The sequence below is a fragment of the Vipera berus genome (genome assembly GCF_964194415.1).
Source record: "Vipera berus genome assembly, chromosome: 4".
In the NCBI taxonomy this organism is placed as follows: Eukaryota; Metazoa; Chordata; class Lepidosauria; order Squamata; family Viperidae; genus Vipera; species Vipera berus.
This window is the reverse complement of record NC_138206.1, coordinates 57,720,483-57,746,911: the sequence shown is the minus strand read 5'-3', so window position 1 is coordinate 57,746,911 and position 26,429 is coordinate 57,720,483. Positions and strand designations below refer to the sequence as shown.

Here is a 26,429-nt window from a genome sequence, read left to right as displayed (position 1 = left end):
ACTTCCTTGTCTGCAAATGACCCACTTGTCTGCTTCTCAGAGATTCTTCAATTCCTCCTTGAGATCACTTAACTGTATGATCTCTGTCCTTGCCCAGAGTTCTTCTGGCTGACCTTCGGTTTTGTCTCCTTTCCTGTGTTGGCTATTGTAGTCCTTGGATTTACGTACAGGTAATCCTCGACTTACGACAGTTCATTTAGTGACCGTTCAAAGTTACAACAGCACTGAAAAAAATGACTTATGACCATTTCTCACAGTTACAATCTTTGTAGCATCCCCATGATCATGTGATCCAAAATTCAAATACTTGGCAACTGGTTCATACTTATGACTTTTGCTGTGTCCCAAGGTCATGTGATCACCTTTTGACAAGCAGAATCAATGGGGAAGCCAGATTCACTTAACAACTGCGTTACTAACTCATCAGCTGCAGTGATTCACTTAACAGCTATGGCAAGAAAGGTCATAAAATGGAGCAAAACTCTTAATAAATGTCTAACTTAACAACAGAAATTTTGGGCTCAATTGTGGTCGTAAGTCGAGGACTACCTGTATTGGGCTGTTTTTCTCCAGACTGGGGAGAAACTGTTTATAATCCCTGACACTTTCATACACTCTCTCACTTTTGCAACCTGCAGAGGCACAAGTCAGGACACTAGCCTATGCCCAGCCTTGTACCACAGCAATTTATTTCTTTATTTGGGACATTCATTCACCAATCACAGTCTGCCTCAGCACCATTATATACTTTCTTCCATGCCTGATATCAGTTTAGGTTTAGGCAACTTCAGTCAAAAAAACAATAGGAAAAGGGGAATTTGAACACAGCCTCAGGATCAAGGTGACATAGAAAGATCACATTCACACCTCCAATGCCAAGTTCTCTCTTGCTTTCTGGACACTTCTGGTCACTGCTCAGTTGAACATGCAGAGGGACAAAGAAGGAAGAGAATAGGAATGGAAAGGGCCACACACATTCAACAAACCTCCTTAGCCAAAACAAACTTTCAGACACAGACTGTTGCCTTACACATACACCTAAATGGTGCCCTTATCTGGCAGCGGGAAGGGACATGGGATCAGTCTCACAACACTCTCCCTATGACACCCCAGCTGTTGTCACTGGTCTCAACTTGAAGATTGTGGGAATCCCACCAGTTTCTCTGGAATCAAATGCAGGACACAAAAAAACAATTATCAAGACTCGCTGCAGTAATTATTTATTTAATAGCGCACACTAGAGGAATTCCCCCCAGAGAATAATGGGATGGATTCCTACAGGCAAAAAGATACACTCTTCTTTAATCATTTCAGAAAGGAGAAAATGATGTAATATGCATAGTTAATAGATGATGTAAGATATTCATAATTAGCACACCTCGAGTTGCTTCCCCGACCTTCTACTGTTAACTATCCTGAAGAAAGAATTCTTGCCTCAATAGAAAGAAACATATCAGTTACATTATCACAGAAAGGTTGGAAACTGTTCTTAAGAACCAGGCATGCCAAGGCTGCCTTTTTTTCTGTGCTGCGTTCCTCCTATTCACTGGTAGCCTGGAAGAAGGTGGTCTCTTGGCCGGGACGTTCTGCGTTGGGAATGCTGCTCTCGAGAGGCAGGGAAGGGAGATGACCTGAGAGCATTTCATAGGTATCATCCAGCAGAGCTGCAGAGGTACTCACCTCAGAAACCATATCCGTGGTAGCCGGGTGTGACGTCTGCCCTGTGGTGTCTTGGGGACCGAGGAGGTAAGCACTGGTGGATCCTCCTTTGACCATGGAGGGGCCAGAAGGTCTGAAGTCAGCTGAGCTTTTTCTTGTGGGGCTGCTGTGGAGGTGGATGGAGTGTGCATAAGCCTGGATGGGCGGTGGGCTTGGAGCTACGGATGCGGTCACAGGATGGGCACGGCTGGCCTCAGCAAAGCTCAGGCTGTCTGTTGATCTGCTTTGGCTGGCTGGGGTGATCTGAAAGAAGCTGGTCTCTTGGCTGGAACTTCCTTCACTGGGAATGCTGCTCCCAGGAGATAGAAAGTGGAGCTGACCTGAGAGGATTTCATAGGTGTCGGCCAGCAGAGCTGCAGATGTGCTCCCTTCAGAAAGCAGCTTGGTGATAGCCATGGGTGACATCCACCCACTTGGAGGCGCTGTTGCAGGTTCCGGGGAAGTGTTTGATTCTGATTCCAGGGGAGAAGAGGCAGTGAGGTCCTGTAGGCCTCCGGGTTGTTCGGGGTTGGTGAAGGTCACCTGACTTCCTGTGTCTTCTGAAACTGTGAAATATTCAGTTTTTAATTCTTATATTTAATTAAATTATTACATGGATTAATTATGTCCTATTATCCTCTGAAGAAAATACTTTTCTTCTTTACGTTTTTCATTTAGTTTGGATTAACCAAGGAGTTTCGGTTCCTTTTATGAAAAAGGTTTTTGTAGAGGTTGTTTGCTTCCCTGCTTTTGGACTTTGGTGTGATATATAAGAAACATATACAAAATGGATGGGGCTTGCATCATGATAGCCTTATGATGTTTTTGTAAATTCCCGCCCCCTTTTACTTTAGCTTAGCTTAGGTTAGTTCAGTTTAGTTTTTAACTTTACTTGAATCTCAAAGCCTAAATCTCCTTTTTGACTATTGGGGGGCTTATGGATATTATTTGGAGAAAAAAAGTAAGCATATCAGGAAATAATTATACAACTGAACAGAAAATGTATTCCCAAAAGCCAAACAGCAGCCATCTCTACTTCTTCCCATCCTTATTTTCCCCCAGTAAAAACAGCGGTAGGAAGCATTTGGGTAATTGGAGGCAATTTTAGTAATTCCTTCTATATATTTAGAATTGATCAATTTCACTTGGTGATATCTGAGGACGTGGACAGGATACTTGAATCAATGCGCTCCACTACTTCTTCTCTGGTTGACAAAATGCCTTATTGAACAACATAAAACCCTTTCCAGAGGATAATTTTTTTGGCAATCAACAGAGGGATCATAATTGTGTTGGTTCGCCTTGAGCTATCAACAGCACCAAATATCATCCAGCATATTGTTGTTCTGATTATCTGAGAGATTTGGGAACAGGAGAAACAGCTTCAAATACTGTTGCTTGGAGATGGTTATTCCTCACAAAATAAGTTATGATATTGTATTCCCCAGGGCTCGATCTTCAGTACTTCTCAGTACCTACTTGGGAGTAGTTGGGAGGGATCACCAGGAGGCATGGAATTAGTTAATATTAATATGTTGATGATGCCAAATCTTTTTCTATGAAATTTTGATGAAATGGTACTATCTGAACGCCTGCCTGCAGTTGGTAATATGCTAAATTAAGACAAGATCCACACTGGGATACCATAATTCCAGTGAAATGATAAATTGGCATGTTCTGAATTAGATTGTGATTCCTCCCCCACCAAAAAAAAAGCCGGTTTGCAGTTTAGGGCTAATCCTAAACCCAATTATATCTCTAGCGCTCCAGCCAGGAGCAACTTTTATCAGCTTTGGTGATAAATTGACAAAACCCATTGCTTTTCTGGAAGATAATCCCCAGAGATCTAAAATCTACACATGCTGATGTCCTCCAGTCTTGCATATAGAGGTAATATAGAGATGGGATTCAAATATGTGAACAACCAGTTCTCTGTGTGGATGCTGCTTCTGGAAGTCCATTCTGGGCCTGTGTAACAAAAAATTAGCTACTGGTTCTGCCATAGTGGTACGAACTGGCTGAATCCCACTACTGGATAGTCCTAAAGTTACGACCTTTTGAAGTAATAGTGTAATTGAATGAATGATACTTATACCTGGTGCCTGAAGTTATGACTGCTGTATGATCAAAATCTGGGTGCTTGATAGCCTGCCCGCACAATCACAGGGTCACTTCAACTCCCTCTACCTGCCTATTTCCCTACATGGTGTGGCAAGGTGGCGCAATGGTTAGAATGCAGCACTGCAGGCAAACTCACTGCTCACTCCAGGAGTTTGATTCTGAACGGCTCAAGGTTGACTCAGCCTTCCATCCTTCCAAGGTCAGTAAAATGAGGACCCAGATTGTTGGTGGCAACATGCTGACTCTGTAAAACTGCTTAGAGAAGGCAGTAAAGTGATATGAAGTGATATATAAGTCTGAGTGTAATTGCTATTGCTACATCTCTGCCACTCTGACCACCTGCTTTCTGCAGCTCCTGCTGCCCTGCACTGCTTCAGTTGACCTTTGCCATCTTCTTGCTCCTGCTGCCAATGAAGCACGTCTAGCCTGGTCCTTCATGAGGCAGATGCTGACCGCATGAGGTTTTCTTCTTCTTCTTGAGGTCACACATGGCAGTTTCCCCACAAGTCCTCAGGAAGAAGGTCTTGCATGGCCAGCATCTGCCTTACAAAGGGTTTACCTCATCAGTTGTGGGACCAAGAAGCTAGGACAGTGGAGCCGAGGGTGGAAGAAGCCTTGGAGTGCAAGGCAGTGAGGGTGGCTGGGGCTTCATGCCCTGCTGCTGGGCTGGGCTGTGGTAGCTCCAGCTTCCTAGAAGATTCTTGGCATCCCAGATTCTTGCTGGCACATCAAGAAGCCATTGAGCTACAGCGTGGTAAGCAGCCCCAGAGCAGCACAGTTGAGGAATTTGGAGTCTCTTACCTTGGAAAAATCAAGATTCAGGGCTGAGAGGGATTAAACAGGAAATGACTTGGATAGGGGTGGGTCTTCCGCTAATGATAGATGGGTCTCAGTCAACAGTGGCAACAGGGATTGCTGGGATTGCCATCTCTTAACAACTGCATCTCTTGGCGATGGAAATTCAGGTCCCAGGTGCTATTGTAACTTGAGGACTATCTGTAATAATATGCTCCCACAGTATGTTATATATGTTATTGTGTGGGAAACAGAGTTGTTCTTATGGGAAAAATAGGACCAGGAAGAAATATTAGGTATGTTCGCTGCCTGGAGTAACTTATAAAATAATAAAGCCAGGATAAAAATCTAGTAAAAACACTGAAAACAAATGAAGCAAGTAGAATTAAAATTGGAAATTAATTGCTTCCAAAAGGGTAGAAGGACATTTTTAAAAGCTGATAAATCTTTTAGGCTGTCTAACAATTCAGGGGAGGTAATTTTCATTCTCATTAACTGAAATGGAAACAAAAAAGCCTGGATTATTGAATGAATGAACGAACAAATGAATGAATGAATGAATATATCTCAACTTGCCATTAAGCAAGGAAGGGCAGGTAAATCAAATGACCTCAGTAAGACTGGAGGTTCATATACCAAAAAGTATTCATTCAGATAGACTCAGAACAACAGTTATCTCTGCTTATGTTAAAATACTACAAGTTGGTTTCTGAATAGGCAAGACTTTAAGAAAAAAACTATAGTTACAAAGCTACATTTCTCAGACTTCTTTAACAACATATTTATTTCATTGTAGATGGAATAATAATCTCAGACTATTAGGGCTGCGCAAACCATTTGGAGGGTAGTTTTGCTCACCTCAAAAAGCTCCCCTCTAAACGGCTGCGTGGTATAAGGTTTCCTGCCTGAGCAGGGGGTTTATTTATTTATTTATTTATTTTATTTTAATCCCATTTATATCCCACCCTTCTCCGAAGACTCAGGGCGGCTTACAATCTAAGCACAAATCAATGTGCTTAGCAATAGCCTTCATTCTATGTATATGCCTGCTTATTAGAGCTTTCGCCCCCCCCCCCCAAGCGGCATTATTAAAAAGTCAGCTTATTGCCCCCAACAATCTGGGTCCTCATTTTACCTACCTCAGAAGGATGGAAGGCTGAGTCAACCTTGAGCCTGGTGGGATGCGAACCTGCACTAATTGCAGGCAGCTGGTGTTACTTAAGGAGGCATTAGCCCACTGCTCCACCAAGGCTCTTGGACTAGATGACCTCCAAGGTCCCTTCCAACTAATTATTATTATTATTATTATTATTATTATTATTATTATTATTATTATTATTATTATTATTATTATATTAGAACTATAGACACTGTACTGTGTGATCAAATTCAAGAGCATAGTTCTATATTCTGTTTTTAATGCTGTCTTAAGAAATATTCTCTTTGCCAATGTAAGCAATGAGGTTCTTGACATTATTAAAAAAAAGTTTAAAAAACTAAATATGGCCTCGAGTAGACATATTTGAAAAGCAAACTTTTACCAGTAAAAAAAATGAGTTGAGTATACTTGTTATCTATTCCTATTTCTCTAGAGGGCTGAAAGTAAAAGATTTAAGACTAAAAAGGCAAAACCCCAATAAAAAATGCTGATACAATTATTTTATAACTCTGCTTGAGATGTTTTCCTGATACCACGAAAGACTACCACATCTGTGTATAATTTTTATAATGAAAAAGTAAGAATAAGTTGCCAACCCCACAACTCTTATGTACCTGAAATATTAGATTTAACATTAGAAGTGAAAGAACAGGTAGGCACCCAAAAGAAGACTAAGATAGATTCTAAATCTGCTAAACTGTCTACCTCAAATTACATATTAAACTTGGTGAGACCGTTTTTTAAAGTTTACTCTAGAACAGACATGTCAAACACAAGGCCCGGGGGCCGGATGCGGCCCGCGAAGTGGTTTCATGCGGCCCGTGAAGCCATCCTGGAAACAGTGAGGGAACGGCCCCCACTGCCCTGGCCCTGGCCCAGAGACCCTCCTTCTGCCAGAGACCCTCAGATCTGTCCCACTCCTGCCCAGGCCCCCATAGGCACCCTTGATGCGAACCATGTAGAGCTGGCCACGCCCACCCAGTAGGCCATACACACTCTAGCCACGCCCACCCAGTAGGCCACACCCACCCAGGCCATGCCCACCTGGCCCCCTGAGGGCAACCGCAATGCTGATGCGGCCCTCAATGAAATTGAGTTTGACACCCCTGCTCTAGAAAGTCTTGACTTACCCAGCAAAATATAAAGGACAAGTCCCCCAAAATACCTCCATGGTTCCATAATTCCGTTGGAGTTCTTTTCAGTACCTGTTTTGCTTGTAAGAATGGCCTGGGGCTGCTCCTGTTATAAATGGTGATGCTGTATTGTCGTGTTTTCACCCAAAGTAATTTCTCATGCTACCAGGAACAGAGGACACTTTAATGAACAAAAGATGATTTAATCTGCCAACAAAAGGCCCACAAAGAGAGATAAACGCAAACAAACACGCTGAAGGACTGTATATTTTAAAGGGTCACATCAGGGATTTTCTTGTTTAATAATAAACAAGAAAAATAAACATGAAAGTAAGCAATGCAGTCAATGTCCTTTCAGGGTGCTTGGAGTCTCTGCGAGCCTGGGTAGTGGACAACAAATTCAAACAAAACCTGGTAAAATGGAGTGGCTCTGGGTAGGAGATTCTTCTGTTTCTGGGATCTATGGAGATTCTCAGTCATCCAGGTCATAGTTGTCCCAAAGATGCTTTTTTCACGAGACAACTGGACTTTCTTGTTTTTCTTTTTCTTTGAAGACATTTCGCTTCTCATGCAAGAAGCTTCTTCAGCTCCGACTGGATGGCGGGGAATCTGGGGGTTTACCAGCTTTGGCTTTGGATGAGGTTGTACTGTCCCAGATGGACCTTCTGGATGATTTGCCAATTAGCGTGGGGGTCTAAGAATATGATGCCACCCTGGGTTACGGCTGGGGGCTTGAGGGAACTCCTGCTGCCTTGTTAACCTTTTAGCCTAGTACCGTGGTGGCGAACCTATGGCATGCGTGCCACAGGTGGCACGCAGAGCCCTCTCTGTGGGCACATGCGCTGTCACCCCAGTCGTAGGCCTTCAGCTGCATTTTATAAAACCTTTTCGCTTTAGGCCTCCATCGCCGTGTGCAAAAAAAAAAAGGTTCAATCAGTCAATTTCAACTTCTCACGGGAAAAAAAAGATCTCGCAAAGTTGGAATTGATTGATTGAACTTTTTAGTCCCACCCAGTCTGCCGTTACCACCGCAGCCATGCCCACCCAATGGGCCATGCCCACCCAATTGGCCACACCCATCCAATGGGCCACACCCACCTGGCACCCAACGATACATAAGTGGGTTTGGGGTTGCAGTTTGGGCACTCGCTCTCTAAAATGTTCACCATCAATGGCTTACTAGTTTTAGGCATGAATTTAGTATACATGTTGAGTAATCTCTCATGACTGAGACTGTTTTCTGTTGCTGTCCAATAGCTTTCTCCAGTCTGGTGGGTTTTCAAGTTAATTCCAATTATCCTATTGGCTGAAGTGGATGAAAATTATAGCCTAATGAGTCATATGCTCGATATTATTATGTGTGTTATTAAGTTTTCTGGCTGAATATATCAAAGCAAAATGAAATCAGTCTAAAAGATGACATTTCACATTAGGGTAAATCAGAATAGAATACAATATTCCTTTCTTGAAAGATATTATGTTAAGCCTACTAGTAAAGAAGTCATTTTAAAACCTTATGTGATGTTGCCTTTAAAACAATGTTCCAAGAATCCTAGCCATATGCAGCTCATCCATAATTATCAAACCTTTTTTGTTCAGTTTGCTTTTTATACATACTGATTCAAGAAAGTTTGCACATTTGGGTATTAAATAAATAATGTTGTTGTTAGTTGTGAAGTCGTGTCCGACCCATTGCAACCCTATGGACAACGTTCCTCCAGGCCTTCCTGTCCTCTACCATCTTCTGGAGTCCATTTAAGCTCACACCTACTGCTTCAGTGACTCCATCCAGCCACCTCATTCTCTGTCATCCCCTTCTTCTCTTGCCCTCAATCTTTCCCAGCAAATTCTAAAAGGCTGCTTTATGTATACACATAGGAAGGCATTCTACATGTAGAATCAATAAGAAATACATTCCCCGGTTGATGCTGAAGACTCCAGATAGAGATCATTATTCAGAGAATTCCATGGAAAGTCATATGTGTTTATTGGCATCTGAATATGCATTTCTCTAGAAGCATTCATAACACTTCATAGTAAGTTGTTTGTCACATGGTGGCAGCGCAGAGCTGAACTTGGAAAAGGCAGCAGAGTTGGGATGACAGCTTCACAGGCAATGGCAAATGTACACCAGCTTAAGCGTGAGAAAAACAACACTCTGGAAACATGTGGTATTTTAACAATGAACCAAAATTCAGCAATGACTAAATCAGCAATGCAAATAATGAAGCTTGGGAAAAGATTCAAGCATTGCTAATAGTTACAAAGTACATTTTTATTGCCGCCTTCATTTGGGCAAACAATAAGATCCAAACTATACTGCCATATATTTTCATGTTTATTTATTATTAGATGGGGGGCCAATTATTTAAAGCTCTTTCATATAAACTTTTGGATATGGAAATTAACCTTTTAATTGAACAACTACAAAAATAATCAAGAAGATAACTGTAAAAAAACCAGCCATCTCAAATATTTCCACCCACCCATGCAGAAACTTGTGAAATAGCTCTCTGCAAAAGATGGAAAAAAAATCATTTTAAAAAATGAAAGTCTAGGGCAGGAGTGTCAAACTGCTGGCCCGTGGCCAGATGCATCATCAGGAAACCACGCCGGCAATGGAGAAAAAGCTCCGATATGTCGTGCAACATCACGTGACATCGCAAGTTTGACATGTCTGGTCTAGGGTGTCCAGAGAAAGTTTTTCTTCAATTTCAGTTACATTCATCCTTTTTTTTAAAAAAACCACTTAGTTTTATTCTGCTTTAGTCCTGTCTTTCAGATTTAATTCTAGATTATGGCATTTAAAATAGAGGAGAGGGAATGGTTCTCTGACAACCACATACTTTGTTTAAGCTAACCAAATCTGGTTTATAGTTCCTTATCTAATAAGTAACTCTGTTTTCAAGACTTTATGATAAAATAAATTACAGAAGTTCCAGGAATGCAATATAAGTACTACAAGAAGGAAAATTAGGTTCATTCCAAGCTGGGTTTGAAAGAATTCAAGCAGTTGCTTCAAGCAGCAGAGAAGTTTATTTCTGAGAGCATGATACAAGCATAATGTCAGCTGAAATCAGAGCTGGCCATACTTAAATCTTTTCCAAGGTTTCTCTGTATAGGAACCCCTTGCCTTGCAAATCCTCCAAGGGTTCTAACAAAATGCATTTACAATAACCGCTTACAAGAGAACAGCACATTTGCAATATAGATAACTTACTAAGCTGTGGTTTAGTATTTGTTGATTGCAAGCAGTGCCCTTATGGTGTGGTGTGTGTGGGGGGGAGTTCCTCTTCTGAATCAAAGAAATTTCAGGTTTGGATCAGATAAAGAGGAATGTTGCATCCTATTACATTTAGTGTTTCCTATTGCACTTTGAACCTCTTCTATTCTAATTTGTGATTTGAGTTATATAAGGAAGCATATGTAAAGGGAGACTCAATTTCTTTCCCACAGTACCGTTTATTTGAACCATAAGCCATGTGTTTATAGACGCTATTTGTTCAAGCATATTTGCTTAAACTTTAGAATCAAGTTTGTTTTAACCTGTGTCTCGATAACTCATTGTTGACCATTCAGCTTCCTATATTCGACATCGAGTCTTATGTGAGAATGTTGTCACAGAGGCTTGGAATCTCCACAGATAATGGTGACCAATTTGCCACAATGATGTTGGCTGAAAACGTAGCCACATTTCTTCACATTTTCTACTGTTACAGTTGTCTCAACCCCTGTCCTTCATAATCAATACAGATGGGCTAAGTAATTTTCAACCTACTGATGACAAATGTATGCATATGCAGAGAAAAGACAAAGCTGGGGATTTTGAAAGAGACCATTACATATTCCTCATCTGTCAAGTTAACAATCAGTATGTGCCTTCTATGTCTAAGCAAGGCAGCCCATCAAATGCACTGGTGAATTCTTTGATCAAACTCATTTTCTGTTAGCAGTAAGCAGCAATGTGTGAACCCAGCTTGATCTCACTCCCCCAGTAGGAAAGTGAGGGTAGAGAATTCACAGCTTTCTTTGCATCTGAAGGAAATGATATCAACCAAACAGCTTCTGAGTGGAAATCAGCATGCCAGAGAGGTTTTCTATTATCAATCTCTTTTCTAAATAATATCTTAAAATAAACATTTTACTTCTCTGAGTACAAAAGAGGCAATATTTATTCATGAATGATGCATAGTAATGAATAATAATTTGATTTGACAAATTTGTATCTCCTTTGACACCCAAAGTAGTAAAAGAAGGAGAAGAGAGGAAGAGAGAGAGAAAGAGATGCTATATATTGAGAATTTGCATGATTTGTAAACTTGATGCCAAATTGTTTTAGGATTTAGTCCTATAAGACAATAATTTATTAGAACAATCCTCCACTGGCCGTTATCTAATGCAGTATCAGGCATGAAAAATCAGGACCCCACATTAAGTTCCAGTTAAGCTGATTTATTGCTCACGCGTATACCTAAGAATGGTCAGCACTAAACTGGCACTAGATGAGAGTTAAGCCAATTCAAGGTGGGGAACTGGACTTGGATTATTTGCGGGACTGTAATGACTCCAGCCTGATTCCTCTTTTGATTCCTCCCCCCAGGCTCTGCCTCTTCTTCTCCTATGTACAGGATTTCTCAGCCAGGGTTTCATGGAACCCTAGGGTTCCATAAGGGGTTACTTGTGAGATCCTGTTTATTTTAAAAAAGCAGACACTGAACCTTCAGTATTTCAAACAGTCCTTCTGTCGACATTATATTTACCTCATTCATGCTATTTTTGTGTGTCTTGCACAGAGAACTATGCACCCCATTATTATCTCACTATCTGTAATATTCAGATGTTACTTGTACTTGGTATGCTAGCCCAATTACCAACTATAAGTCAATCTTACAGAAATAGAGGGAAATAGAATCTTTAATAAATTCATTAAACTAGTTTTCAATAAATGTTTCAAGATCCATTTGATTATCTACCACCTATGCCAAATGATGATATTTGCTTGTCTGTTTAGGATTATGCTTAGATAGATGTAGTCACCACATTGATAAACTGAAGAATTCTCCCAGAACATCTGGCAAACAATCCTTCTGTTGACATTATATTGCACCTTGGGCATTAAACCCTGGTAGGTCCGATTTGAGTAGCTATCTTGCTTTGACCTAATTTGCTAAAGAGATTTTCAAGGCAGGAAGTTTGCCTTGGCAAAGAAGCAATGCAATTTGGTTCACTGAAGCTGCCTTGGAACCTCTCTCTATGTGTCACTTGCCAAAATTTCTGGCTTCTCAGAAATTCTTGCCAAAATTGGAATTAGAGTATTGAAGGATATGAAAGGCTCATCCTGCTGCAGGACATTCACAAAGCTTGATCACACTGAAGGAGGTCCTTCCCAATATAAATTATACTTATCAAGTGACCACCAACTCTCCTGGGACCCCCCACCCCACCCCTAAAAAAACAACACCTGCACAGCAGAGGTAATATATCTATATAACACCAGAATAGCCAATTACGTTTGAATTTTCTGAGTCTACTCCAGAAGTCAAACTTTGCCAACATGCTTGTCCAGGCTGCCACTGTACTGAGGCCAGCATTCAAGCATCTCTCATTATGCAGTTCCTGGTTGCCTCCTGCTCTGATTGTGAAGTTTTGTGCAAACAGTGAGGAAACCTGAATTGAATGCAATGGAATGCGTTCAGTAATTCCATTAGACGAGCAATGGAGATCAATGGAAGATGCATTCTGCTTCTCATGTAGACTGAAATGACATCTAGTAATGCTAAGATGAAAACATCATTTAACACCTTAGCAAAAAATATCAGAGCCTAACAAAAAAATGAACTAACAGAAAAGTGAATTAATAAGTTTATCTGTATGTCAATGACACTAATCTGTATGTCTGTGCCACTAATAATGATGCTTAGTCTTCACAAAACAATGCTACGTGAAATATTGAGCCCTAAGAAAGTCATAGCTTTATGAGAACTACTACGAAAAAGGTATTTTCAATAACCAAATTTGTCTTCCTACCTACCTTGTGATTTATTGTCGTTTACTTTCTTGAATGAAGTTCTGCTGTCATGTTAACTCATTAATTGGTCAATTGATGAATGTGGAAAATTAAGCTTTTTGATTCAAATTTTATATTGTTAAACTCACAAAACTTTTACTAAATTTCTTTGGGATTGACTAAGTACTAAATCCTAAGTACTAAATGTGTTGTAACTAAGTTTTTAGCTATATAAACTAGTGTTCCAGTGGCTTAGTCTGGCTACTAAAATGTGTGAATAAATACAAAAGAATTTACCAAAATTGTTTGTTGTACTTATTTCAGAAAACAAAAACTTTTTTTATCACTGTATGTCTGGTTGCTAATGGTTTTGAGTATTTTTTTTAAAAAATGGAAAGTTGAAAAACAAATAATGATACTCTTTTCATACTCATCCTTTAGGTAAAGCTCCACTAGTAAAAAATAAACATTGATCAAGAATGTTTTTGACAGTGCTGAAGCACATAATATCAGATGCATCACACTCTCTCGGCCCAATCTACCTCACAGGATTGTTATTCTAATGAAAAATTGAGGAGATCAGTATGTATGTTGTCTCCTGCTCTTGTAAAAAAGGAAAGATATAAATATAACATGCCTCCAAGCAGAGAAGAATTCAGGAAAAGGACTTACCCTTTTGTTTTCTTCTGGTGTGAAGAAAGCTTGTACAAGTCTGCTTGCTAAAAGTTACAAACGGAGGGATGCTGGAAGCGACAAATGGGAACTTTTGTTTTTCCTCTTTGGGGTTTATGTTTGCTCTTAAATAATGGACTAAGCACAGCCTAATTCAGATATTCTGATCAGCTGTTATCACCTGAGTTTTACGTTCAAAATTATTCCTATAGGATTCCATGGGGCATATTCATTTCAGATGTCCATATACAGGCATGCCTCTGGGTGTTGTATTAAATATTAAAATAATACTTACAAGCTTTCGTGGAGAGGAATATAACCTTAAGGTTTAAATTCTGAATTAGAAGATCCCAAAATTCCATTTGGTATAAAATTATCTCTCTGGTTTGAATAACTGAGTGACACTTAAAAATAAAGACTGCAAATAAATGTACAAAATGTATTTATTAAAGTAGCAGACATAAAGGTAAGTGTACAGGCTTTGTATATCTAATTGAAGACTTAGGTTTTGTTTGGCATATATTGATAGCAAATTATTCAGTTTCTCTTTCTGCTCTACTAATAACCCACTTCATAAATCACCTACAATAGCAGTTACATCCACTTAATTTTATTATGGTATAGAAATTTAAAAACAATAGCTATAAAAATAGTTCCTCTTTCCTATATGTTTACAAGACAAATAGCGTTCTTTTGAAGGAAGATTTATCATAAATATACCCAAAATTCAGCAGTTTCTAAAAAGCATATCAACAAAGTTTCTGTATTTATTCTTAGCTCTTAGTCTGTTCAAATCAATCTATTTTACAGCAGCAATTTTACTTGCTACAATTACTGCAGTATTAAATAGTGTAAAATAAAAAAAAGCTGTTCCTTTAGCAAAATTCTGGTAAATTTTGTAGACTCAGAGAACATCCAAAATAATTGAAGATCCAAGTATTACAATAGGTTTTATGCAAAAATGAAGGCTGAATAAGATTTTCTCCCAAGTATATGTGTGAAAGTTGAATTTGGAGAGTGAAAGCTGTTGTAAGTATTAGATACCTGTAGAAGCAACTTCACTGAGACATGAATTTTAAGATAAGGATACTTTGCATTATATGATCCGTTCAGTATAAAAAAAATTATACTAAATATAAGGAAGCTTCTTATCAAAGAACTTGTTCTTTTTCTCCCGAAATGGCAATAATAATAATAATAATCTCTTCATCACTTTTAATCACATGAAAGCAGGTTTTGCAGATCTTATTTGGAAACATATCATCACCTTCGGAATCCTTCTTTTCACAAACTTCCAGCACTCACATTTCTCTTTCATTCTGTAAAATTTAGGCCTCTGCATCAAAATGATGATTCTACAGTCCCAGAATAATAATATATATGTATACAATGAACTTATGCAATTGCTTGATTTACTTTCTTACACGGCTAGAAGTGTTCTACCTTTTTAAAAGCAAAGTGATACAGTATTAGTTGTGGAGCTGGGAGGCAAGGCAAAAGTAAATCCAACTACAAAAGCACTAGTGAATTTTCTACCCTCTTGAAATGATGCAAATGGCTTACAACAGCAACATAAAACTGATAAGAAGTTCTCAGAGGCCCGATAATCTGAGTATCAGCTGCTTCAGTTACGTCTTTCATCTCCCGCATTTCATGGACCAATATATTTGTAGAAAGCTTCCAGCTAGAATGCCAAGAGAAAATAATGTGTGCATTCAATAAATGACAGGACATCACATTTGCAGCCCACTTATCATCATTCAGTCCAGTTGTGCTAACACTATTAGGTTAGCGTAGGAGATGACCTGGCTGAGCCTGAGGGAGGGGTCAAACACATCATCAATCTTTAGTCCCTTGTGTCCACAAGAGATCTATGTCCACTTCACTTTGAATTCCATTGACTACCACCAATTTGCCTGACTGTTAGTTCAGATTCTTGTAGAGCACATTAACATACGATAAACGTATATTCATTTGACCTATCCGGACTCCTGATTTCCTGCACTTGTGAGTTAGGCTGTGAATAAAGCCAGGACAATGGGCATCCAGTCAATTGCATAGCAAATGGAGGACCAAACTCTTTGTTTTCCCATAGCTATTTATTAGTAGCTACAAACCTCTATTTATTTTAATAGATTTTGTGAAGGCTTAGGAAGCTATCACTTGGAAAAAAAACAATTCACTAAGTAGCAAAACTTACATGTTTTGAAATGTTCAATCATGGAAGGCTCGGTAGTTAAAAAATTCAGTCCTTCTTTTGAAGTTATAACTCCCAGCCTTGCGTTTGTGTCGGCAGACCAAAAGTCCTGCTATTCCCAGTGCGAGAACAAGTACGCCAATGATAATGATGACAATATAGCCTGCTCCCATACGAGATTTTTTCTCTTCCTTTAATCCAGCTGAAGCAAAAGAAATTGAGAAAATTACCATTGCTATAAATTGAACAGTTATATAAAATTTGATCAGATCGTTATAATACTTTTTCACTGTAGGAGTGCAATCACATGTATGGAAATAAAATCATTACAAAGGATATCTGTACAGTTGAGATAACTGTTATTTGGAATGATAAATAACACAGAGAAAATTGCAGTCTTAATAAAAATCTCATTTTGTAGAAATTATCTATTTTCTTCTTGTTATGGTCAGTGAAGGTGAATTTGTCAAGATGGGGGGAAAAAACCCAAACAATTACAGTTATGAGCTGTTTTATGTCAAGTGAGACTGCCTATGTGATCCAGTTTGATGTAGTGGTTAAAGTGATCAGGTAGAAACCAGGAGACCATGAGTTCTAGTCCTGCTTAGGCATAAAGCCATCACTAGTCATTCTCTCTCAGCCCTAAGAAAAAGGAAATGGAAAATTACTTCTGAAAAACCTTGCCAAAAAAACTGCAGGGACCTGTCCGGGTAGTTTCCAAGAATCAGACACAATTGAAAGGGGGGGGGGACATCTGGCTACAAATATCCCAGGGTATTTTATTTTGATTAGCAAGAGCTCCCCCTGGTCACTGGGGGAAAGGAGATTTATTTTATTCCACCACCCACAATACCAGAGACTGCCTATGCAGCAGCAGGCTCATCTTACTGCTAGAGCGATTCCACTTTGTCTTTTGCACATGTTCTGTAGTTTGAAATGAGCCACTGCTACTGTTGCTAAAAGAGCTAAAATGGACAAAGCCTCCCAGCAGAAAAACAAGAGAAGAAACCCTAACCTTAACCCTGAGATTGATAGAGGACAGGTAGCGTCATGAAAGCTGGACTGACGGTAGGATGCCTAGAAGTAAAATATCCCTTACATACGGTTACCTCTCTGTAGCATGTTGAAGAAGAATACGACTACTACATTTTGCTATATTTCAGTACATGGCTATTGTTGAGGCTGTATTCAATTCTGCCTCAGCTTTAGATGGCATAAAAATGCAGGCGTGTTCATTAATGACAGTGTAGCACACTGGGCAACTTAGTAGCACCTACGTACTACTAAAACTCGTTTGTCTGTGTGTAATCTTTAACTAAAAGGGACGCGGTGGCTCAGTGGGTTAGGACGCTGAGCTTGTTGATCAGAAGGTCAGCAGTTTGGCGGGTCGAATCCTGAGTGCCGCGTAACAGAGTGAGCACCTGTTACTCGTCCCAGCTTCTGCCAACCTAGCAGTTCGAAAGCACGTAAAATGCAAGTAGAAAAATAGTGACCACTACGGTGGGAAGGTAACAGCGTTCCATGCGCCTTTGGCGTCTAGTCATGCCGGCCACATGACCACGAAGACGTCCTCGGACAAGCGCTAGCTCTTCGGCTTTGAAACGGAGATGAGCACCGGCCCCTAGAGTCGGAAATGACTAGCACACCTGTGCAGGGGAACCTTTACCTTTACCTAATCTTTAACTGGTTGAAATGGTGCAGCATAGGGCAATCATTTTTCAACCACGGTTATCTCAAATGGGCTAACTTATAGAATACATCCAGAATCCAGAACCCAAGACTCCCATAGAATAGATATCTGGCATATGTCATAAAGCGCTTTATGATGTAAATATTATTGTAAACATTTTATAACATAATCATTCAAAATGTCATAAAACTTTTTTATGTGATCAACTCTTGATGTTTGTGCTGTACAGTTCAATACAGGTTATTTTCAAGGCAGATACATCTCTGAATATTTCCCTGAATTTTTAAGAGGTTTTCCAGTGAAGCAGTACAGTGAAGCTCTGCCATTGTTGAAGGCACTGAGGAAATATTTTTATTTTTTTATTTTTTATTTTAATCCCATTTATATCCCGCCCTTCTCCGAAGACTCAGGGCGGCTTACAATTTAAGCACAAACCAATGTGCTTAGCAATAGCCTTCATTCTATGTATATGCCTGCTTACTAGGGCTTTCCCCCCCCCCCAAGCGGCATTATTACAAAGTCAGCTTACTGCCCCCAGCAGTCTCGGTCCTCTGAAATGATGACCCAGTGTCACAGGTTGACTTATTGTAGTTATGAATTCTAGCTACTAGGTAGCTCTCAACAGAGCTTGGCCTTATTGGTGTCAGACCTCACTTGGTGATGTGCAACCCCCACTTGGGATTGGAGAAGAAATTGATTTAGTCCACATTTGAATGTACATTTATTTACTTTCAGATTTTTAGCAAACACATCAAATGAAACAGTAAGCATCTGAAATTTGTAGTTTAAATTTTACAAGGCAGCTCATCAGTAATAACAGACATAAATACCAGGCAGAAATCTGGACATAAAAAAATATGTTTAAAAAAACCAGTATGGAAAATTATGTACAAAGACTGCCCAAACACAAAATCATACAGAAAATGTACAGTTCTGAGAAATGTGCAACATATTTAAACATTTTAATGGAAACTTTTAGAATAACTATTATATTCAACTAGCCAGATATGCAACATATCTGCAGAAATGAAAACGAACCAAATCACCTATATCTCCAACATAATGCATTTCCAATGATGAGGCATTAAGAAGAACTAAACCTGTCAGGTTTGCCCATTCCTAGGCTGAGTAGAAAAATTCTGGCTTCTCTTCGTTGGCTCGGAGGGTGATTCTGCTCTCAGGGTGTCCATTCTCAACACGTGTGATCTCTCTCGCAACATTAAACTGTTTACCTAGTGACTTCATACTGACTTTGCTCTGACTTACCTCTGAATTTGTGAAGAGGACCCCAAGTTGTTTTGGGTGTTGCAATAATTTCACCTGATTTCCAGAAACGGAAACCCTGGCAATTCTGCAAGAATGAAATATACTTATGAAATATTTATTTTCAGATTAAATGTACTATACATTATGACTACTAAATAAGGATCTTAGAGATCCTTTAAAAAACACAACTGCCACAATAGTCAGTTCACATATTTAAGTCAAGTTATCAAATTATAACTGAGAAGGCACTCTTAGATAGAATACAGGCAACTAGTGTATCATAGGATATAGTAACTCCAGCTTTGAGGTGGCTTACATCTCTGAAACATCCTATCCTTCCTATCATCAGAAGGAATATTTGTGACCCTGTTCTACCTGTAAATCTCTTTGCAGCCATAAAGACTTAGGATACAACAAAAAATGCTAAATTCTCTATATCTACTATATATCCCGTTAGAAGTTACCAAGTTCCAAAAACTACAGCCCTCTATTTGTTGCTGAATTTCTGTGTTGCTGAGCAGAATTTCTGTTGCAGATGGAAAATTATCTACATTAGAATCTTAAAATGATCTTACTGTAAGATCATTTAAGATTCTGATGTAGATAAATACCAAAATAGAAATAAAAGCAAATAGCATACACAGCACTTATCGTTCTTTTTGCTAACTGTTGCATTTCCAGTTTTTGCTGAAGAAAATTACGGATTAAGTTTATCTATGAGCTCTGTACCATTTTGTTTTGGTTTATGAAGCAGCACATTCTGGAAACAGATAAAACAATAGTTTTGATTTTTTTAAAAAAAAAAATCACTTTGTCTTCCAACTGAGTAAGACTTCTTACCGTTCTGCAAGTGCTTTTAGGAATTTCAACACAAATTTTGATTTTGCAATGTAAGTAAACCACTGAACTATTGACAAATGAAAATATTTTCAGTTTAAATCGGGCTCGGTTGGATATCCCATTTGCAATCACGATGGTGTTTGTATTTGGAACTGGACAGCTGAAAAAGAAAGATCAATTAAACGTTTAAAGAAGCATAGAACTTGATCTATGGATTTACAGATCTATTTATAAACATACAAAAATGTGACAATTTTCCAAAAAGAGAGTATCAAGAGTAAGGCTATTCAATTTGCAGTTATTAAATGGCTGATAGTTCTAATAATGATAGTAAAATATCTCACTAGTCTATAAATCTCTTCTGTTTCATAGAGGATCTGATAACATCTAGGACAGATATGCATCATCAAGTGACTCACATACATTCAGATAAATAAATAGTAGCATCGTAACGTTCTTTGAGTACATTTCATAATGTATACAATTACCCATTGGAGACCGAAGGCATTACTCTCCCTCCCCTTCTTACTGCAGAAGTAACCCACAAGCAGCTACCCAAGTGGAGGTGCTTGGGCTCAGGGATTCAGCCACAGGCCACCTGTCATCTGTTTCCTCACATGTATTCTCCTTCACCAACACATATAGAAAATTCCCTGGCTGCTACCTCTGCCAACTTCTCACAACAGTGAAGTTTGTAAAAGTGAACCTGGCCACTGGTGTAACGTACACCTGCATTTGATTCCCTGAGAGTCTGCAAACATGTACGTTAGAAAGAGGACTGGTTTTGTTCATCCATTTTCATTTAATTTCTACTCTGGCTCTACTTCTTCATATCTTTGATTTGATTGCTAAAATTATCTATATGGAACGATGGAACCACTCAATTCACTGAAACCAAAAGCCAAAAATTCAGAATGCATTTATTCTGAAATGTTCCCCCATTTTATAAATATTATATCCATAATTTTCCTAGCCAAGTAGATGAATATAATTTAAACAAACATACCTAGCAACTAAGAGGCTAAAGCCAAGAAATAATGGCTTAAATCAACTTATAAAATGAAATGACACCATTACAAACAAAAGAGTGGATTTATATTGCTGATGTTTCAACTTTAAGATTACAAAAGCTGATGCTATTCTATAAATTTTTGCATTATACTATTCACAAGGTTTGTAATAACATCTTAATACATTGTGTATACTATACCTGCCATGTATAAAATGAAATGAATGAGGATCCATTGAGTTATTAGTTGGGGTTGCCCAACATTGGCCAACAACCAACTTGAGTTTCTTGCTTCTTGTTTGAACTCCCACCTCAATCATTACATTATCACTACCAGAGATGCTGAAATTTTGTGGAATTGGAGAACTGCCAATAAACAATCGCATTTCTGTTAAGAAGTGTCCAGATCCATGTAAATCTTCAAAAATAGTATAAATCCTGAAAAGCAATGAGCCACTGTTAACATTGGTCGACTAGTTTTATAAACTATGTCCTCTGTCTGCGCAATAACAGTATTATTTTCAGATATCACAGAAGAATAAAGTGGTTCCTTGTTCAGTATTCAGCCAAGGGAATAGAAAGGATACTACTCTTTACTTGTGAAATGTCTAGAAAAAAATTAAAGATAGTTGCATAAACATTAGCACAAAGCGAATGATTAAAAGATTGCTAGAATTTGATCACTATATCTATGTCAACAAATTAAAAGCTTTTGACTTTTTAATTTTTTTATTTAATATACTTTATTACGATTGTCTTACTATTTTCCTTTCTACATGGAAATTTCTTTAAATAACTTGACTGCAGATGTTCATAAAACCTGAAATATTATTTCCAAACATTAAATGTAAGTGGTACATGAAAAGATAACAATTTAGTTGAGTCACCTGTATTTTGATACAATGTCTAAAATGAAGATCAACTCTGAATATTCTCCTCTCTTTTGCAGATGTTATCCACAAAATTCTGTATTTTGGACTTCTGCCATAAATCTTTGTAATTGGCTCTTATTTTCTAAGAAGTTACTTACCCTTCTGAAGTATATCCAGATGAAGTTAAGAGATTATTCTCAAAGGTACAGTGAATTTGACTTGAAATCTTTAAGTGGTGGATAATCCTACGGGAAGAAAAATCATTCCGAAGAACAGTTTTTGCAATGGTGTGTGTGGTATTCTGAAAAAGAAATTAACGGAGAAAGATATCAATTTGCTTTTTTTTTAGTTTAAAAAACAGCAAACAGATTTGGGGAAAAGTAGATTTGCGCAGAAAACAGATTTGGGGAAAAGTAGATACAAGTAGGCTGGGCTACAAAACAAGCAAAAGAGTAAAATAAAGAAAAATGCAGGATCTGCTTATTACACAAGGACAAACTATTCTATTCATTTAATCAAATTAATCATAATTCGTTTATTTCGACTGAGGCATCTAATACGTAGAAGATCCTTGGAAAAGATAAGAATTACATTACAGTGATAGTAAAGAATGAGAAATACATTTCAGAAACAGTTTCTATTTAAACTATGAATCAGAGCCCCAAATCTTGCCCCAGCATGTTTTCTTTATGGAAAGGTAAAGGTAAAGGTTCCCCCGCACATGTGTGCTAGTCGTTTCCGACTCTAGGGGCTGGTGCTTATCTCTGTTTCAAAGCCGAAGAGCCAGCGCTTGTCCGAGGACGTCTCCGTGGTCATGTGGCCGGCATGACTAGACACCAAAGGTGCACAGAACGCTGTTACCTTCCCACCGTAGTGGTCCCTATTTTTCTACTTGCATTTTTACATGCTTTCAAACTGCTAGGTTGGCAGAAGCTGGGACGAGCAACAGGCGCTCACTCTGTTACGCGGCACTTGGGATTCGACCCGCCAAACTGCCGACCTTCTGATCGACAAGCTCAGCATCCAAACCCTCTGAGCCACCACCTCCCTCTTTCTTTATGGATAGTGCATGCATAATTTGTTATAATTTACTATTACCTTTCTTTAAAAAAAAAACAACCACCTTATTGAGAGGGTGGAATGACATGTAATGCTGTATTCAGAGCTAATCATTTCAAAAAAACCCTCTATCCTTAATTATTTCAGCTTACCTATTCTTAATGTTTAATTAGATATTATTTAATTTATTCTCGAGTAAAAGACTTACAGTTTGTATTTCAGTTTCGCATTCGTTCCAGTCAGTATGAAGTACTACATGACTAGAATTACTGGAGGTTACATTGCAGCGAGGATTTCCTAGGTACAAGGAGGATTCTGGGATAGATTGCTGGTGCAGAAAGTCCTTCTTAATGGAGAGGACAATTTTTTCAAACTCACACTGTACTTGAACTGCCTCCTTAATTGAAACAGCAGTAGAACCACTAATCAAGGACAAGTTCTGAGGTAAATCATGAATGTTTGTTGTTTGATTTATAGTTTTCTTATTAATTGTAGTGTTGGCAGTTGCATTCTCCAAACTTCTGCTGCTACTAGTGGAAAAATTATCTCGGGCAGATGAAGGCACAGGGTCTGAAGTATATGGATCAGTCAAAGGTAAAGCTGTGGTGCTCCATTCTTTTGACTGTGCATCCCCAGAATTAAGGCTGGAAGAAAGTACTACAGAGTAGAGAAAAGTTATTGAAAATTGTATAATACAACTCGATTATTTTTTTTCACAAAGAATTATGGTAAATACAACTTTGAGCTCTATCCTACGAGAAACGTTCCCGTTTGGAAATCATATGTGATGTGCTGCAAATCCACCCACCGCCCTTCCCTATGCTGTCTTTCCCATCTGCACAACAAACTGCTTCCGGCAGAGCATCATCACTGAGTTTGCAGCTCATAAAGCACATATTCAGCCAATTAGTGCTTGGCCTGAACTAGCTGAATACAGAGAATGCCAGCCAATGGATGCTCACTGTCTCAGTTTCAAACTCACCAATTCTGCGAATTAACAAAAAAAAACCTGTCTTCTTTCATAAAAAGGAGAAGCAAATTATTTTCTCTTGCCAATACCCCAATTCATTCAGAGTTCGTGCATTTGGAAACACGTATGTATCTACATTCGCATGTTGGTCTACAAATCTGAACCTTCTGATAAGCTATTTCTCAAAGTAATGGGAGCTTTATTGACACCTCTAAAAGAGCCTTCGTCTTTCAATGGTGTCAGATCAATCTGGCAACCTTTGAGAACGTTGCATAGCTGTAAACTTTCATGCCAGTCAGACTGCATCTATGAGGTGGACCAAAGAAAATGTGAAGTGAGGCAGGGAAAGGGGGGGGCATAAAAACACTCTATCCAGTGAGAAAAATATATCACTTGAAATACCTGACCAATTCACTGGGATACGAGTTGTCTATGTTTCTAAAGTGTTACTTTAGTTACTTGAAAGGGATGAAAAGCTAAAGTTTTCAAAAAAATCTGTTCAAGCTTCATTCAGAAAAGATGTTCGGTCAGCATTTTATATTACAGCAGTAAGATGACTATTAACAGTTATAATTTATCATTTAATTACTTGGGTAGCATTGTTACAATATTAGAAATTCTGCAGATCATTCTTGCAAAGGACTATTAACTCTATTAATTCATATAATTATATGTACTTTAGATGTATGTCTGCTTACAGCTTTCTTTGATAACGGAATGAATTGAAACCCTTTCAGGCTGGGAATAAATACAGGCACGCTATATAACCTCCCCTGTTTTTTGTTTTGTTTTGTTTTAGTTTGTTTCTTGTTGTGAAAAGTATCCAGACACAGGCCTAGTGCTGCTCAGCAGGCCAGCCCATCAAAAGCCAAACTCAAAAGCCTAACTTCCCCCTTCCTCCTCTTCTTCCTCTTCTCAAGAGAAGCTAGGAGCCTGTTTCACTGAGGGAAGGTTGGCTAGAGGATGGACTTACCATTCATCTGCAACCCTCTCAACATCATTCAGTAGATGTCAATTTTATTGGAGTACTGATGTAAAAGAATTTTTACCTTTACCGCTATCTCAAAAAGTTTCCTTTATCACTCAGCAATAACCCCCTTTTCATTTTCCTGGGGAGGAGGAGGATGCTAAAGAAAAGCACGTCAGACTGTAACCCAGCCTCCCCCAGTCCTAGTCTCTGGCTGGTGTGGGAATTTCAGTTTCTCAGATTCTCAATAATGGCTCTTGTGGGTGCCTTCCAAGGGCTCCCAGCTGCCACTCACAACTTTGCTTCCTAAGAAGAGCACGCCAAGTGGTCAGTAGTGGAGGAATCTGAAAGTCAGTATTTCATTAGAAAACAATTTTGACAGCCAAATCAGGCTGAAGAAACTACGAGGGGTTAGAATGGCATTTTGCAGGGACAGGTTCAAGTGACTGGACCTTGCCCACTCCATGCCCAAGAACTTCCGAGACTGCATGTAATCCTCTGCATGGGGACCACAAGGGTGAAGCAACAATTTCATGGCAATTAAGTATAGTAGAGTTGGATGAAAATGAAAATAAATATTGAAACCTTGCCTTCACAGTTTCTCCCAGGTCTCTCAGCATTTACACTGACAAATCCTTCTTTGCATTTGCATCCATAAGATCCATAAATATTATAACAGGTTGCATTAGGAGAACAATCTGTTTCCTCTCTCTCACATTCATTGTTATCTGTTTTTAAAAATATAATAAAAGAGAGCAGTAATACATGAATTTGTGATTATTATTTAGCATGCTGGCAATTGTAGTATTTGTTGTTACAGCTAATGCAGTAGTTTGATATTTCTATACTTGTTAGAAAATGTCGGTACTTTTGTTCTTTTGAATGAACATCATTTTAATACCACACTACTTACTATGATTCATGAATAATACTCACAAACTCCATGAGAGAAGTAAATACTGTATACAAATATAATGACTGCAGTAAACTTAATTAGAATATCATTTTGGAATTCCACTGCCATTGGAGAATATTGGTTTGAGTTTAAACTGCTTATTTTCAGAATCTATTAAATTAAAACAAACTATTATTTACCATATATGGATAGACTGCTATTATCAACCTCGAAAAGGCTGCTGTTTCGAAAAGCTTCAAGAAGAGACCCAGAAACATTCCTTGCATCCATGTCTGTTGGAATCAGGAGGCTGTAGTTGACCACTATGCTTCCTGGGATAATACTTACGATTGAAATGCTAATCATACCAGCATCCATTTTTTGAAGAATATTAGGGGGCAAAGATGTACGGACCTGTCACCAAAACAGAGTGCATGAATTTGTGTGCATATTTGTCCTGAGAATGATTTTGACTGTATGATTTGAAGCAGGGGTGTCAAACTGCCAGCCCATGGTCCAGATGCATCACAGCAAAACTGCACCCACCTCATTGCCAGTGACGTTGCGAGTTTGACACCCCTGATTTGAAGGACGACATACAGATTTTTAAAAAGTTTGTTTGTTTATTTGTTTATTTAGTTCTCACTTTTATATTTATACAAATAACTCAAGGTGGCAAACATATCCACACACCTGCCTCATATTTTCCCCACAACAACAGCCCTGTGAGGTAAGTTGGGCTGAGAGAGTGCATAGCCAAAGTTCACCCAGCTGGCTTTCATGCCCAAGGCAGAACTAGAACTCAAGGTCTCCTACTTTCTAGTCTGGTGCCTTAAGCACCTGACCAGACTGGCTTACTTATTTACTTAATGTTTGAATAAAACCATATAGAACAGGGGTGTCAAACTGCCGGCCTGTGGGCCAATTGCATCATGCGGAGGCTGCACCCACCCCAGCTCCGGCAATACAAAAAAAGCCGTGATACGTCACGACACGTCACGTGATCTGGTGAGTTTGACACCCGTGACATAGAACATTCAGAAGATGGGATGATGTTGCATCCAACAAGATTTCTCAAT

The 26,429-nt window shown here is 38.8% G+C and overlaps 2 protein-coding genes across 3 annotated transcripts in view; both read right to left on the bottom strand.

Annotated features, from left to right (window-relative positions):
- Window positions 1–1,226: 1,226 nt before the first annotated feature.
- LOC308668110 (uncharacterized protein) lies at window positions 1,227–7,041 on the bottom strand. The gene is made up of 2 exons (XM_081327767.1): window positions 6,904–7,041; window positions 1,227–2,264 (listed from the first exon to the last, which is right to left on the bottom strand). The coding sequence occupies exons 1-2, from the start codon at window positions 6,950–6,952 to the stop codon at window positions 1,540–1,542; spliced, it is 774 nt and encodes a 257-aa protein (XP_081183893.1). The 5' UTR covers window positions 6,953–7,041; the 3' UTR covers window positions 1,227–1,539.
- Window positions 7,042–14,016: 6,975 nt separating this feature from the next.
- Window positions 14,017–26,429, bottom strand: part of UMODL1 (uromodulin like 1) — a 37,800-nt gene continuing 25,387 nt past the window's right edge. The window contains exons 10-18 of one of the 2 annotated variants that reach the window (XM_081327320.1): window positions 25,551–25,764; window positions 25,046–25,183; window positions 22,727–23,175; window positions 21,618–21,760; window positions 20,789–21,025; window positions 19,579–19,738; window positions 18,739–18,823; window positions 15,786–15,984; window positions 14,017–15,269 (exon numbers count right to left, since the gene is read on the bottom strand). In XM_081327320.1, coding sequence (XP_081183446.1) covers window positions 15,800–15,984; window positions 18,739–18,823; window positions 19,579–19,738; window positions 20,789–21,025; window positions 21,618–21,760; window positions 22,727–23,175; window positions 25,046–25,183; window positions 25,551–25,764 — 1,611 coding nt within the window. In that variant the 3' untranslated portion in view covers window positions 14,017–15,269; window positions 15,786–15,799. Of the gene's footprint in view, window positions 15,270–15,785; window positions 15,985–18,738; window positions 18,824–19,578; window positions 19,739–20,788; window positions 21,026–21,617; window positions 21,761–22,726; window positions 23,176–25,045; window positions 25,184–25,550; window positions 25,765–26,429 lie in introns of those variants that run through there. The other variant, XR_014026383.1, reaches the window with a different exon arrangement.